Source organism: Danio aesculapii, chromosome 5, assembly GCF_903798145.1.
Source record: "Danio aesculapii chromosome 5, fDanAes4.1, whole genome shotgun sequence".
Taxonomy (NCBI): Eukaryota; Metazoa; Chordata; class Actinopteri; order Cypriniformes; family Danionidae; genus Danio; species Danio aesculapii.
In genome coordinates, this window is record NC_079439.1 from 24,391,883 (window position 1) to 24,406,155 (window position 14,273).

At 37.6% G+C, this 14,273-nt stretch overlaps 1 protein-coding gene across 2 annotated transcripts; it reads left to right on the plus strand.

Annotated features, from left to right (window-relative positions):
* The first annotated feature begins 1,502 nt into the window (after positions 1-1,502).
* prps1a (phosphoribosyl pyrophosphate synthetase 1A) lies at positions 1,503-13,493 on the plus strand. Of its 2 annotated transcripts, none has more exons than XM_056457653.1 (7): positions 1,503-1,785; positions 2,500-2,689; positions 2,953-3,051; positions 5,129-5,253; positions 8,520-8,693; positions 8,908-9,067; positions 12,251-13,493. In XM_056457653.1, exons 1-7 carry the CDS (start codon positions 1,664-1,666, stop codon positions 12,341-12,343), a joined length of 963 nt encoding a protein of 320 aa, XP_056313628.1. In that variant the 5' UTR covers positions 1,503-1,663; the 3' UTR covers positions 12,344-13,493. The 2 variants fall into 2 exon arrangements, with proteins under 2 accessions (XP_056313628.1, XP_056313629.1); XM_056457654.1 differs by having other exon boundaries at positions 1,504-1,785; positions 2,500-2,683.
* The last annotated feature ends 780 nt before the right edge of the window (positions 13,494-14,273 follow it).

Consider the following 14,273-nt stretch of genomic DNA (forward strand, 5'->3'; position numbering starts at 1 on the left):
ATTAAAAAAAAAAGAGAGACTTGTTGGGTTTCTATCACTCCAATATGTCTGTGGACACACTATACATATACACAGTTCTGTCCGAACAGCTTACAAAAGTAGATTTTAATCATAGGTGCCCTTTAAATCAGAGCCTCTGTTTGCTTCGCTGTTGCTCTTTGTGCTTAGATTGATTTGTTTGTGCTGTCTAAAAAGGAATTTAAATGTCTTGTTCTCTTGCGTAAAAATTCTCTAAATGATAATACTGAACTTATGCATTTGAGTAAAATGTAGCTTAATTTTGGTTTTAATCTGCAAACTTTAAATTTAGAATCTGGTAATTCAGAGCCTCCTTTTCCATAAAATAAAAAAGAAGATTTGTGTGACAGTAGCACTAATAGGAACACATGATACTAATTTTACCACTAGAGCTATTAGTTAAACTAATATGTTTTTCTCAAAGATCTCTCTCAACTTAAAGGCAGGCTATAGTTCAGCCAAAACGGAAACATAGTTTAGCTCAGGCGTGCCCATACTTTTTCTTATGAAGGGTCAAAAACCAGTCTTGATTGAGGGTGGTGGGCCGAAGGTAAATATACCAAACTCTATTACATTAAACTCTGCCATGGGTAATTTAAAAAAAAAATAGAAAACATTGATATATATTAATTAATGCTGAATATATTTAAATTTTGTAATGAACTTATTACAATAAAAAAAAAATCCCATTTATAGCAGAATGGCATTACACTAGTCACGTTGCACCTGTTTGTTTTTAAAAAAATTATTCGATTCATTTACAACCTTTAATTTAAAGATGTATTTTCTGTTTGCTTTTTTTTGTAGTTTTTTATTTATAACTTTAACAGATTGCAATTTTTCTCCTAGTGATTTATCATAAAGTAGCCTGAAAATTATTAGCCTTTTAATATTTCTTTATTCTAAATCTTTAGAAAATGTTTTGGTACATCAAAAAGCGTGACCACCCGACAAGCTAATGCAGCAAAAATGTGCTTAAAATCTCACTAAATGCAGTATTTAAATCACATAATTAAACAGAAAGTGGGTCAAATAATTACAGAAAGGTCCACTTTTTAAGAAAAAAAATAAGCACCCCTTTCACGAGGCTCGCTACGGACCTGGTCTACTGTTTTAATGGAAGGTAAAACAGAAGTGCTTACAGCATTTTGCTCAGTTGAGGTGTCAGTAACGTAAGTCCTGTCGGTGGCAATAAATGTTGAAAACACCAACTAAAACCACTCCTAACGCTAAACCAAATTCAGTAGAGCAATTTTTCGACTGTCAAAACCACCGACTGTATTAAAAACAAGTCAAAACGAGAGAGAGAGTCGGGCTGAAAGTGTAAACGGAAGCATCATTAACGGCCCGGGTGTGTTGCGTGGATGTGTCTGCTTAGCTGTCAGTCATCCAGCCTACAGAATTGTATCCAATCAAAACCCCGCAATCGGCCCGCGCCGCACTTTATGGGTGTGTCTAACGAAGTGGGCGGGGTCATCAGGGCACATAGTGCATTTGCTGCGCGGACAGACCTGAAACGGAGGAGATACCCGGCACCAGGCCCTCGGCTTAACATTAAATTAGAAGATATTATTTTAACTTACAGTGTTTTTCATAAAACACTGTACGCCACCCCGACACTATAGGCACCACGGATCAGCCCAAAATGCCAAACATAAAAATATTTAGCGGTAGCTCGCATCCGGATCTGTCGCAGAAGATCGCGGACCGACTGGGACTCGAGCTGGGGAAAGTGGTCACCAAAAAATTCAGCAACCAAGAAACCTGGTGAGTTATTTACAGTGCGAACTGCAACGCGTTCACTTAATGTTTTGGCTAGGGTAAACGGAATGGTAAACACATGGTAACCGTACTTTTTTTTAGTTTGTAGTTTTATGATTTGCAACATGTCGTTTGGCGCAATACGAGTAGCACAGGCAGCTGACTCAGTTTCCCAGAATGCACAGGTACTAAGCACGTGACTGTGGCTGCTAATGCTAATTTTAAACGTCCTGTCTGGCCTTTTCTGCCACGTGAGGAGTCATGCCGCTTGTAAATGTGCGCGCGTGAAGTGCTGCATTGTTGTTATAACGCAAATTTGATGTATTGTTGTTAGTTATATACTGTAATACACTTATGTGCATGTTAACATCAAAAAAAGATTACACAACCACTTTTATACCTTGACATAAATACACCACGCTGGCTCTGGTGTCTGTGTTTATGTAATTGACATTTAACTCCAGATGAGTGGAAGACTTGTGACCCCAGGAGAAACAAAATCAGCCTCTAACTCTTTATCAGTGTTAAATACAACCAGGTTCTTGCAACTCAGTCGTTTCAGTTTGATTTCTAGTAGTCAACAGTCTGATCCTCATTGAACATCAGCTCAATCTCAGATAGACTCTCTTAATCAGGCAGACGGGTATAGATTTCTAGTGCACTTATCATCTTGAGTGATGGAGACTCAGACTTGTGTAATTGTGTTTTGTCTTTCTGCAGCGTAGAGATAGGAGAGAGTGTCCGTGGAGAAGATGTCTACATCGTCCAGAGTGGCTGTGGCGAAATCAACGACAATCTTATGGAGCTGCTGATCATGATCAATGCCTGTAAGATTGCATCGGCGTCCAGAGTCACCGCGGTCATTCCTTGCTTCCCCTACGCTCGGCAGGACAAGAAGGACAAGGTGGGGGTGAGGGGAACAGCTTGCTTATTAACATGTAAACACAGTAACTCACATATTAACCGCATCACTGTTGGTGGATCCATGTAGGCCACTTTCTGTAAGTCTTTCTTCTGTGGTGTCACTGTGGTTTTCCTGCTTGGCAACTAAATATGCATGGCTGACCGGGCTCGCTGATTCCTCCTCTTTTCTTATTAATGTGTTTCGAGGAAGTGGACATCTGTTTTACTTGATTGCGAGTGTATATTTATGAGTAAGAGCTTTGTCTGTAGAGCCGGGCTCCAATCTCAGCCAAGCTGGTGGCGAACATGCTGTCTGTAGCCGGAGCAGACCACATCATCACTATGGACCTCCACGCCTCTCAGATTCAGGTACAAACAGTGAAATACTTGGCCTCCAAACATGAGTTCAAAACAATCCCTTATCTCGCATGAGCAGAGAGTTGTGGCATGCCTGCAGTTGGGCAAATGTGGGCGGGCTTTAAGTTTCTATTGGGTTTTACAGTTCTGACACTTGGATGCTGAATGTTTTATCAGGGTTTCCACAAAACCCAGCATATAACACAACTGACTTTCATTTTCATTGAAAATGAAAATGAATCTGTCTCTTTTGCTGAATATCGGTTTTAATAATCAATAATGGCCATTATAAAGGCAAGCAATCAATAAAATAGGGCTGCAACTTTCGATTAGTTTAATGATCAATTAATCTGTCTGTTTTTTTTGCAAATAATCGATAAATCGGATAAAAAAAAAAAAAACATTAATTTCCAACCCTTTATTCAAAAACAACTGAAATCTTTAGAAATTGCACAAACATGTTGTCCTTGAACATCCCTGAGCTGTTATAATAATAATAATAATAATAATAATAATAATAAAACAACAAAAATTAGTGTTGTCCTGTTTTCAATCCAAATATCTCAAACTTAAATCAAGATACATACTAGACACATGAAGTAGCACAAGAAATTGTCTTGTTTTCTGAAAAAAACCCCACCTCAGAATTAAGTGATCGTTCATTTGCTTAAAACAAGCAAAATTATTTTCCAATGCGTTAAGAAAAATAAACTAAATTAGAATTTCAAACAGAAGTTTTAAGCATCACTTAATTTTTTTCATGCCATTTTTCTTGTCTTGATTTAAGATTTTTTTAGATATTTGGACTGGAAACAAGACATTATGACTAAGAAAGAAAAGTTGTTTTTTTTTGCATTGTAGCTATACATGACCACAGATTGAAAAATGAATGATCCAAAAAGGCGAGTGAATAAAAACACGTCTTTAGTCTTGCAATGCAAAGTAACTTGACCACCGCTGCTTTACTGCTGTTTTAACCCTTTCACTGCTGAGTTTAATATATTCTTTCTGGCCCCGGGAATGAGTTTTGTTTAGGCGATCATTATTTTAGAACGTTCACTCTTCCCTGGTGACGCGTCATGTTTGTCATGGCACACCCTGCAGCCATAATAGTGCTGTATGACAGATGTATCCCTTTTTTTATGTTTTTTCTGTTTTAATACAAGATATTCACACACTTGCTCATCATGTCATCAGCTAAATGATTATCCAATTCACAATAACGTGTGAGTTTTTTTGTTGATTAAAAGATGTATAAATGATCGTGATCTATGACGTGAGATGGGCATCACCATGTTTACTTGCGTCCGGTCGTGTGCCTCATTCAAAAAAGCAAAACACGCAGGATTCCGCACGTAAATTCACCAGTTACTCCCAAAATGCATGCAAGCAAGTGGCTGGCCAGCTGGGAGAAGAATAGATTCAACTTTATTGTTAATTTCACTATGTGTATCTGATAAGAATAATACATATCGTCAAAATATATTTGAATGGATTGTTAGACTTCCTTGTGTGTTTTACAAACTCTAAATGTATTGTTTCACTAGTACTTATGTGTATTTTAAATGTCTAAAACATAAAATAAGCATTGGTTGGTTAAAAACACTGCATAATTGTGATAACATGACACGTCTTTCTCTGGCTCAGCACCAGCCAATGCGCCGAAGTTTGAATGTTTCACCTACATCCTTGTCAAGCTGGATAACGAGTAAACACCGGCACCAGGGACATTGCGTTCCTCACTTCGAAATGGAAAAAAAGTAGGATTCTGTAGTGATTTACCCTGCTGTTGCTCCCTTCCTCGGCATGTATCTTTCCTCTATCGTTACCTCCGCTCGTTTTTTTGCTCCATTCTGTCTATGAGGCGCTGATCTCTGCTGGCATCAGTGCGCAAGAGAGACAGAGTGCGTTCACTCCGCTCCGCGCTCAACTAAAGTTAAAGAGAGTTGCAGAGAGCTAGCTCTCCTAATTTTAGGAGAGGGAAATTCAGATATTTAGGCAGGGAATTTGGCATTTGGTTTAGAGTGGGAGCCCTGTTTTATGTTCCTGTTCAAGGTATGACTTTAATGTGTTCTTGTGTGTGTGTTAGGGTTTCTTTGACATTCCGGTTGATAACTTGTATGCTGAGCCAGCAGTCCTCAAATGGATAAAAGAAAACATCAATGAATGGAAGAATTGCACCATTGTTTCCCCTGATGCCGGTGGAGCAAAGAGGTGTGTTTTCTCTCTCCTCTGTCTCTCAGAAACATTGGGTCTCATTCATTGATCTTGTGAACGATATCTTTATGCAAATACTTTCATAAGCAGTTAGTTTTCATCAATGTTTACACTAAATGTATTTTAAATTGAGAAAATGTAGGAATTATTGAAGCCACAATTTCTGTTTACTTAATGACATTAAAAACATTGAGGTTTATATTCAAGTAATATTCAATAGACATATTGAATATTAAACTTAATTTGTAAATATGTTCATATACCTGCATAGATTGTAAATATGCATGGCATCAAAACTTTACATGTCTACCATACGTTAAAGTGTTTTTTGTATACTTTTTTGACTCATAAAAATGGGCTGCATCTTATTTTACTATGATTTGCAGAAGACATTCTCTAAAATGTGACTGTTTTTTACAGCATTAAACTGTGTTTGTACCAAACAAGTATATAAAGACCATAAATTGTCATTTGATGACAAATTAAAAGTCACAGTGTAGCCCCAGAATACTAATTGGCTGTGCATTCACACCGAAAGTGGTGAGTGTCAAAGTAACTGGAAGCCATTGGCAATAAGCCACGAGGAGTGGTGCGGCATGTCTTCACCGGTGTGGGAATCAAGAAAAGTTGAAATCAAGCCATCTTTATGGTAATGATCTATGACGTTGTTCTGCGGCAAGCAATCTATATGTTGAAGTCCACCCCTTATGAGCAGCCCAGAGAACAGTCCTGTGAACTTTGGTTCCGACCACAGTTGTTCTCAAGGGTTTGATTATTGTGGTTGCCAGATTTCTAGTTATTTAAGATGCTTTCTTAAAGGGACATACATTTAAAAAAGTTACTAGCGAGTTGATGTGCATTAAAAAGTGGGACTCTCAAGCTAACTATAAGGACAATACAAAACAATATTGCTGCTTCAGTATATTCAGACATGCAGTGTGGACACATTGGATAAGTGGAGCCACACCACACGCAACAACTTGGTCTTTCATAGTTAAATGAATTTGATAAAAAGCGTTCAATTTCATGCAAAAAAGCACTTTTTTAATGCACGAATGTTACTAAAATGCTGATGTGCTGCAACGGCTTTTGTAAATACGAGATCAATAAAGTGAATTTTGGCACTCTCGCTGGTGGAGCTGTGAAGGCAGACAGTGTTGTCGCCAGAGCGAACTGACGCTCTCGCCGCCTTCAGTGTGAACGCACAGTGATTTATATTTTTAAATCTTCATGCTAAATTGCCACTATCCTAAATACCAATTTGTCATCAAAATGTTTTTACTAAAATGTAATCTAGTACATAAGTGTAGGTTCGAATAAGTTGATGTTTCATGTTTACCTAAATGTTATGCCGAATGTCATTTCACATTTGAACAGAATCTGTTCAAATATGCTTTCACTTATGCACTCTGTAAAACTATATGTTTTTTATATGTTTTTAAAATATGCTTTAATTTTAATAATGTAGTTTTGTTTTTTAATTTACTGTATGACCCCGACTTCACCTAATTTTTCCATGTTTGCTGAGAGTCACCCGACTTTAATAGAAACTTCAGGGGAAAGGTTTGAATGCGTTTTACACAAATGACTAAACTCAGGCATGCGGTTGTGAATTTAAAGTAGTTCAAGTTCATTAACATTTCAACAAGGTTAAGAGCAAATTAGTCTCCATACGCACATATTGGGAATTAGTTGGAAGATTTCCGTGAGGAGATCTCCTCTGTAACAAATCAGATAATTCACATAATTTTTACTGAATGAGACCCATTTATCTTTTTCAATCCTATCCTTTCTTCATTTTCTGTCACTGTTGTTTCACACAGTTTTTATGTTTATCCTTCTCAAATTCTGTTTGTTTGTTTTTTAAGTAAATAAAAAAAAGTATATGTATGAGTGTTGGATTACACCTCGATCTTTCAGGTTGTAAAATATGGTGAAGTGTAGTTCATAAAGTTGCTCAGGCTCTTGAAGACGATAGACATGAGTGTTTTTTTTACTCTTTTTAGGTGTGGAGGGTAAGGAAATGTCAGGTTTTCTTGTGTGTTTACGTGTGAGCGTGTGATTCTCCACTAACAGTGGATGCTTGGCCAAAAGCTTTAGCTGAACATTATAGTGGTGGGCATTTTTTCAAATCAGTTTGGAGCCTTATAAAGCTTGGCTAATTTAATCATGCTGATTACACCATGTGACTTGTTTCTGGATCAATGGACAACGCCCCTTTTGTAACCATTTAAAACACTGGATTGAGAGAATGAGGCCCTGTTTACACTAATACGTATTGGTTTTAAAACTCATACATTTTGCTATGGTTATGCCTTCCGTCCACACTACCCCAGAGTTTTCAAGCCACGAAAATGGAGTGTTTTGGAAATGCTGAAGAGGCCATTTTTGTTTTAAAATGCTGCTGCTCCATGTCAGTGTGGATGGGGGAAAACAGAGGCCTGGCTGCAGACATTTGCTATCTCATTGGGGCTTTTTCTCAATATCAAGTGCAAAAGATTCAGTCTTCCATTCTTTCCTTGTAAGTTCAGACTTTGCAAGCTTGTAACAAGAGGAGTCTATAACATAACCGCCTCCTTTCATTTTCATTGAAAAATATGAAACGCACCCTGTGTCTTTTGCTGAATATCAGTTTTAATAATCATAAATGGCCATTTTATATAGGCAAGCGATCAATCAAGTGTGAAGAATTGGTGTACATAGTTATATAAATGAATACGTTAACTTATCCTTGCGTTTCTAAATGCATTACCTGTGAGCAAGTAATAGATTCAAAAGACCAAAGGGTCATTAGAAAGAGACCGGATGAATTAAATATCACGTTTAACAACTATAGCTAGATGAGATCCAGCGGTAGATTCTTGATGAACTGTCCAACGTGCGCTGCTTTCGCCTGGGGATTTGTGCTCAAAGCACCCACTGACTGCCTGGAGCTCAGACGTGTGCATACGCTGCAGCACATGCAAGAGTGTGTGTGTGTCGTCACATAACGTGCGTTTTCAGTGGTGTAGTGTGAGCGGAGCGCATTTCAGAAACCCCAGTGTGGACGTGGATCGTTTTCATTTTAAAATGCCATTTTAAAACTACAACGTATTAGTGTAAACGGGGCCTGAGTGAGCTTCTGCACATTGGAGTTTGCGCTTGTTTTTTTTTACTGTAACACTGTGGATTCTCTGTAAAGTGCGCAGAGAAGTCTAAATGCATCTTTTGTCATTTATTTTCTATTGAATGTTACTTAAAAAAATGCATGTTTGTTTTATCAGAGTGACATCCATTGCGGACCGGCTGAACGTGGACTTTGCTCTGATCCATAAGGAGAGGAAGAAGGCCAATGAGGTGGATCGAATGGTGCTGGTCGGGGACGTGAAGGACCGAGTGGCCATTTTAGTAGATGACATGGCAGACACGTGTGGGACAGTGTGTCATGCAGCTGACAAGTGAGGACATGCATGATATGCGGTCACTTTCATGCTCAACACAGATGCACATTCAGGATTATCCTGCTAATCTGTCATGCTTCCATACGGCGTTTAAACTGCATGTTTCTCTCTCTCTCTCTCTCTCTCTCTCTCTCTCTCTCTCTCTCTCTCTCTCTCTCTCTCTCTCTCTCTCTCTCTCTCGCTCTCTCTCTCTCTCTCTCTCTGCTTTCAGACTGGTGTCTGCTGGAGCCATTAAAGTCTACGCCATCTTGACTCATGGCATCTTCTCTGGCCCGGCCATTTCTCGCATCAACAATGCCAACTTCGAGGCTGTTGTGGTCACCAACACAATTCCACAGGAGGACAAAATCAAACACTGCAGCAAGATTCAGGCACAGACATTTATCATTTATAATTCACGATTTAGGGCTGGGTCATGAATTCCAGATAACAATCAAATTTAAAGATTGCTTAAAGACGTTCTTTAATATTCACCTGCGTTTAGTAAATGTACGTTAGGGCTGCAGCATCGATATCGCATTGTGATCATTCGCAATAGTCACATCAGGAGTAAACGCAATATTGAGCCTGGATTGTAAGTATATAATATAATAATAATAGTGTTTTTGAGGCTGGTGATTTCGTGCTAGATTTAAAAGCATTTAAGCCTAAGAAATTGCAGAATATGCAATACTATTTTACATTTGATTATTTTACTACTGTTTCCTTAATACAGTTTGACTCCTCGGAAAACAATCAAACCTTGTTTATTCATGCTTGTAGGTTCTTTCTTATATCTTATGCATCTACAGAATCATCCCAATTAATCTAAAATGATCAATTCTTTCCAAACCGTCATTCAACACTTCTAGTTATGTTGTATTCATATTGCAATATATATTTCAGAATACAAAATGATGCAATGTTTAGATTTTTCCAGTATCATGCAGCCCTAATGTACATGTTAAAATGTGTATAAAAAAACCTTAAAATAATGTTATCAAAATGGAAATCGAATCGATCATATAATAATTGTGTTTGGTTTTTTTACATACGTAATTTCATCATTTAAAATCAGAGTTAAATTTAAACGTAAATCTGAATAGAAACAATCACAGAAATTGGTGTTCATCTCTAATATAGTTCATTTTGTTGAATGAGTTATTGGATTAACTATGAGTTTTTATGTGAAGTTTATTTATAAACTAATTTCAAGAAGATTACGAGCTTATGATTGATCATGGTTGGTTCTGCATTAGCCAATACATGACTCATCAAGCAGACGATTCCTAAGTCACCATAAGTAACCAAAGTTTCATACCACAGTCATCGTTTTGAAGAATCCCGCCTTCCACCCCTACTCCTCCTTTCCTAGATTGGGCCTTACCAGTCAAGTCCACTTTTCTGTGCGGAATTTACATGTTCTTCCTGTGCTCGCGTGGGTTTCTCCCAGGTACCCCGGTTTCCTCCCACCATCCAAAAACATGTGACTTAAGTAAATTGACTAATCCAAATTGGCACCATAGACGTGGTCCTAGTAAGTAGTAATTTCTTCATAGCAATCCCTAACTGGTCATTAGCTACAAACAGCAGGGGAGTTATCGAGATCTACCTGAGCACTGCCAATGGGAGGGAGCCCCGGGCTCAAGGATCTTTTGAGCTCAGAGCTCTCTGCTTTATAACCAATCATCACCTAAGTGTGAACTCTTGAAGTGAAGCTTATTTTTAAACTAATTTCGAGAGGATCACGTGATTATGATTGATCACGGCTGGTGCCGCATTAGCTAATGCATGATTCACCAGTCGGATGATTCCTAAGTCACTATAAAAAAACAGAGTTTCTTACTTCAGTTATCTTCGCCTTGAAGAATCCTTTTCTTCTTCTCCTTTTCCATTTATAGGGTGGCACGACAGCCCAATGGTTAGCACTGTTGCCTTACAGCAAGGTTGTCACTGGTTAAAGTCCTTAATAGGCCAGTTGTCGTTTCTGTGGGAGTTTACATGTTCTCCCTCTGCTTGTGTGGGGTTCCCCCAGGTTCTCCATTTTTTTTTTTCCCACAGTCCAAAGATATGCATCATAGGTGAGTTGACCAATCTAAATCAGCACTATAGTCAAGCTCTTAACCAGCAGTATATCTCTATATAGCAATTCCTGGTTTGTCATTAGCCCTAAATAAGGGGGAGTTCTCTAGATCTACCTGAGCTCAAACTCCCCTCTCACCCTGCTAACCGGAGGGAGCCCCAAGCTCGAGGATCTTCTGAGCTCAGGGCACTCTCCCTGGACAACATGCCAAACACACTTTATAACCAATCATCAACTAAGTGTGAACTCCTGAAGTGTTTTTAAAATGAAATTTTTTGACTGTGATGGAAAAGCTAAATTTTCTGAACTAATTTCTGCATTTTCAGAGTCACATGATTAAGAAATTGGTTCAAGAAATCTTTCCTGTTCATCTAAATGTTGAAAAACATTGTACTACTTACTGTACGGCTGATTTTTGAATAACCCACACATTAATAAATATAAAAATAACTATTATTGTGGGGAAGATGATGATTAGCTGTGTTTCCATCCAAAGATGCAAATTAAATTTATGCGCAAAACAGAAATATCACCTAAAAGACGTGTAAATAAAGCAGCTTTTCCATCCAACGAGTCAAAGACAACAAAATTGTCACTTCCTGATTAACTGGTGCCAAATATCAGCAGTAAAAATGGAATTTACAGCGGTAGATGAAGCTGCGTGAATCTTTTCTTCATTTACTAAATGACTTGCATCTCAGAAGACAAATGCTGACATGCAGTGAACACGTGGTGGTGGCGTTTGAAGGCGTGAGACGTGGAGCACTCATTCTTGATTCTGGGGGTTATTAATAATATAACACTAATACTGAAATGGTTAAGGAGTTTTAGAATGACCAAAACAACATTTTAGATGTTTTACAATGTGCTCAGCCTGCTGGTTTGTCCATTCACACACATTTTTATCATCACATGATGTCTTATTAGAAAATCACATTACTTTTTTTAATGCGCACACTGGAATTTTGTTCGGTAAAAGTGTTTCCATCATAGTTTATGTGCATCTTTACTTATCGAATAAAAAGTTTATCCTACTCCTACGTTTTTTGGGGGGTTTTTTTATGTGCATTTTCAAAATGTATGTGCATCATGATGTTTCCATCAACCGTTTTTTTTGTGTGCATCTCTAACATGCGCATAAAAATAGGCGGATTGAAAAATAGCTCGTGTCATGCTACATTAAAGCAGCAATAAGATGTTTAGTGTTGAATTTTGTAGTTTTTTTTTTTTGAAGTTAAGAGTTAAATGCGAAGCCTTTTTTTCCATCAACATAGTTGACAGCAAAGTTTATTAATATGTAAGGCTGCAAAGGTTTGTTCATTTATCAACTGAACATGTCAGACTAAAAGATCAATTTGGGGGATTTTAAGAGTCTAAATTGTATCATGATAAAGGAAAATTAATTAATCTAAAATTATTCAAAACCCAGCCCTATTATAGATGTCTTTTAGCATGAGCACGTTGTCTGATTTCTTTCTCTTTTCCCCTCCAGGTGATCGACATCTCTATGATCCTGGCTGAAGCTATTAGGCGAACACACAATGGAGAGTCCGTTTCATACCTGTTTAGTCACGTCCCCTTATAACACACACACCCCTACACACATCATCTCTTCACAAACACGTTCACTGTGTACAATTTCATACGATGTAGAACTATTGCTGCGTGTGTTGAGCCATGGTCTTTATAAGAGTCTCAAGCGCGTGCCATTTATCTCGAGATATATTCTGAAGAGCGACTGGGAAGAATGAAAGCTAATGTGCCATATATGTAGTTCTCCTTTCTGCTGCATGTGCTCACTCTCCTCTTCTTTTGACCTCTAAGAATATCATGTGTAACTCGTTTCCATCACATTTCACACCTCATACTAGGTTATATAAAGTTTTCTGCATGTTCGTCTGGACAAGCTCTTGATTTCTGCTGTCTGTTGTTGTTGTAAAGAAATCACTGAAACCAATAATTAGATAAACCCTCCCTCGATCATAATGGGAAATTCTCCTGTGATACTGGATGTTTCTTAGCTTTAAATGTAACTTGAAGGTACGATTTCTGATTTTGGTAACTCTTTTTAGTTTCATTGGAAGAACTAATTACTAACACAAGGCTTTAATGGAATCGTTGGATTAAGCCACTTTAGTTTGCCTGCCATTTTTATGGCAGCTGATGTTTGTTTTTCTTCTCAGGTTTTAGTTTTAGGTTAATTTCTTTCTCTTTTTCCATTTGCTTTAAACAAGTTCATCTCTTCAGGGTCCTTTGACAGGGTGATAACCTAGATCTGAGTGGAAAAAACTAGGTCACTTTTTTTTTATAGTTATGATAGTTTTCTTTTGTTTATGTTCATGTTTACAGTTAAGCAGTGTTTTTGTCTGCTTAAACACAGATCTGTGAAGTGCCCTTTAGATTTGATTGAACACATGCACACACACTTAGTCTTATGTGTGTTTGCTGTGGAATTGGCCCAAACAATCAAGACTGTTGAACCATATTTCTGTTTCTTGCTTTTATCTGTGTTTGGTCTGTGAGTTTGTTTTTGGAGTATGTTTGTGTTTCTCTGCTACTTAAGCAAGATCTGAGATGATCAATTTAACAACCCAACAGCTTACACTGGAGCAGGAAGTGAGATGATAGCTCAACTTGATAGGTCTATGCTGTTTGCCTTAATGGAGAAAAAACTGACGACTGTATCTTTTTCTGAATGCAGAATAATAAGTAAAGCATTTCATGTATAAACTTCACTCCTGCTTGTCTGATTTTACCCTTGTATATATCTTAAAGCAGTGAAAATGTTTGTGCATGCTATAATATTATCACGCATGTCTTATTGTGCAATAATCTGGGCTCAAGCAAGTCAGTCAGTTAAGCCTGTAATGTCTTTTGACAAACAAACTTCAAAAGTAATGGATCAGAAACCAATAAAATGGCCTCATTGTCAAATTCTTAAAAAATATCATTTAAGTTTTGATGGGTTTAAGTTTCCATTTTTAAAAACCATGTTTAAGTGTATACATGGTCTTGCCCCTGAAGTGGTCTGAGTTAGTACATAAATTCAGCAGTGATGGGGCGAAGACTAGAGGGGCAGTAAGTGTGAACTGTAGAATCTGCAGATGCAGAACCGCTGTGGGTCAATCATCCTTTTCAGTAAAAGATTCACATCTATGGAATGATTTAAAGTTACAATCAGAACTCCCAGTTTTTTTTTCTGTAAAGCTGAAAGAATGGTCAATCTTTACAGCAATGTGAGCATGAAGTATTATTCTTTCAGGTTGATCACGTTTACATTTCTCGTTATGCAGATTGACTTGCATTTTATGTTTGACTCTGTATATATTGTACATGTTTGTTTTATTCGTGTTAGTTTTTTTTTTATATATAAAGCCTTATCAGGGACGATGTCTGCTAATTAGCTTTATGTTATATTCCCTTTTGTTCGCAATATCGGTAATCTTTGTATAACACTGTCAAGTGGATTGTCCCTGTAAAATAAACAAGCAAATAAATAAACAAAATTATACTAT

Coding starts and splice junctions, on each gene's coding strand:
- prps1a (XM_056457653.1), top strand. CDS start 1,664: ATGCCAAACATAAAAATATTTAGCGGTAGCTCGCATCCGGATCTGTCG. Junction 3,052..5,128: donor TCCACGCCTCTCAGATTCAG/GTACAAACAGTG, acceptor TGTGTGTGTTAG/GGTTTCTTTGACATTCCGGT. Junction 8,694..8,907: donor GTGTGTCATGCAGCTGACAA/GTGAGGACATGC, acceptor CTCTGCTTTCAG/ACTGGTGTCTGCTGGAGCCA.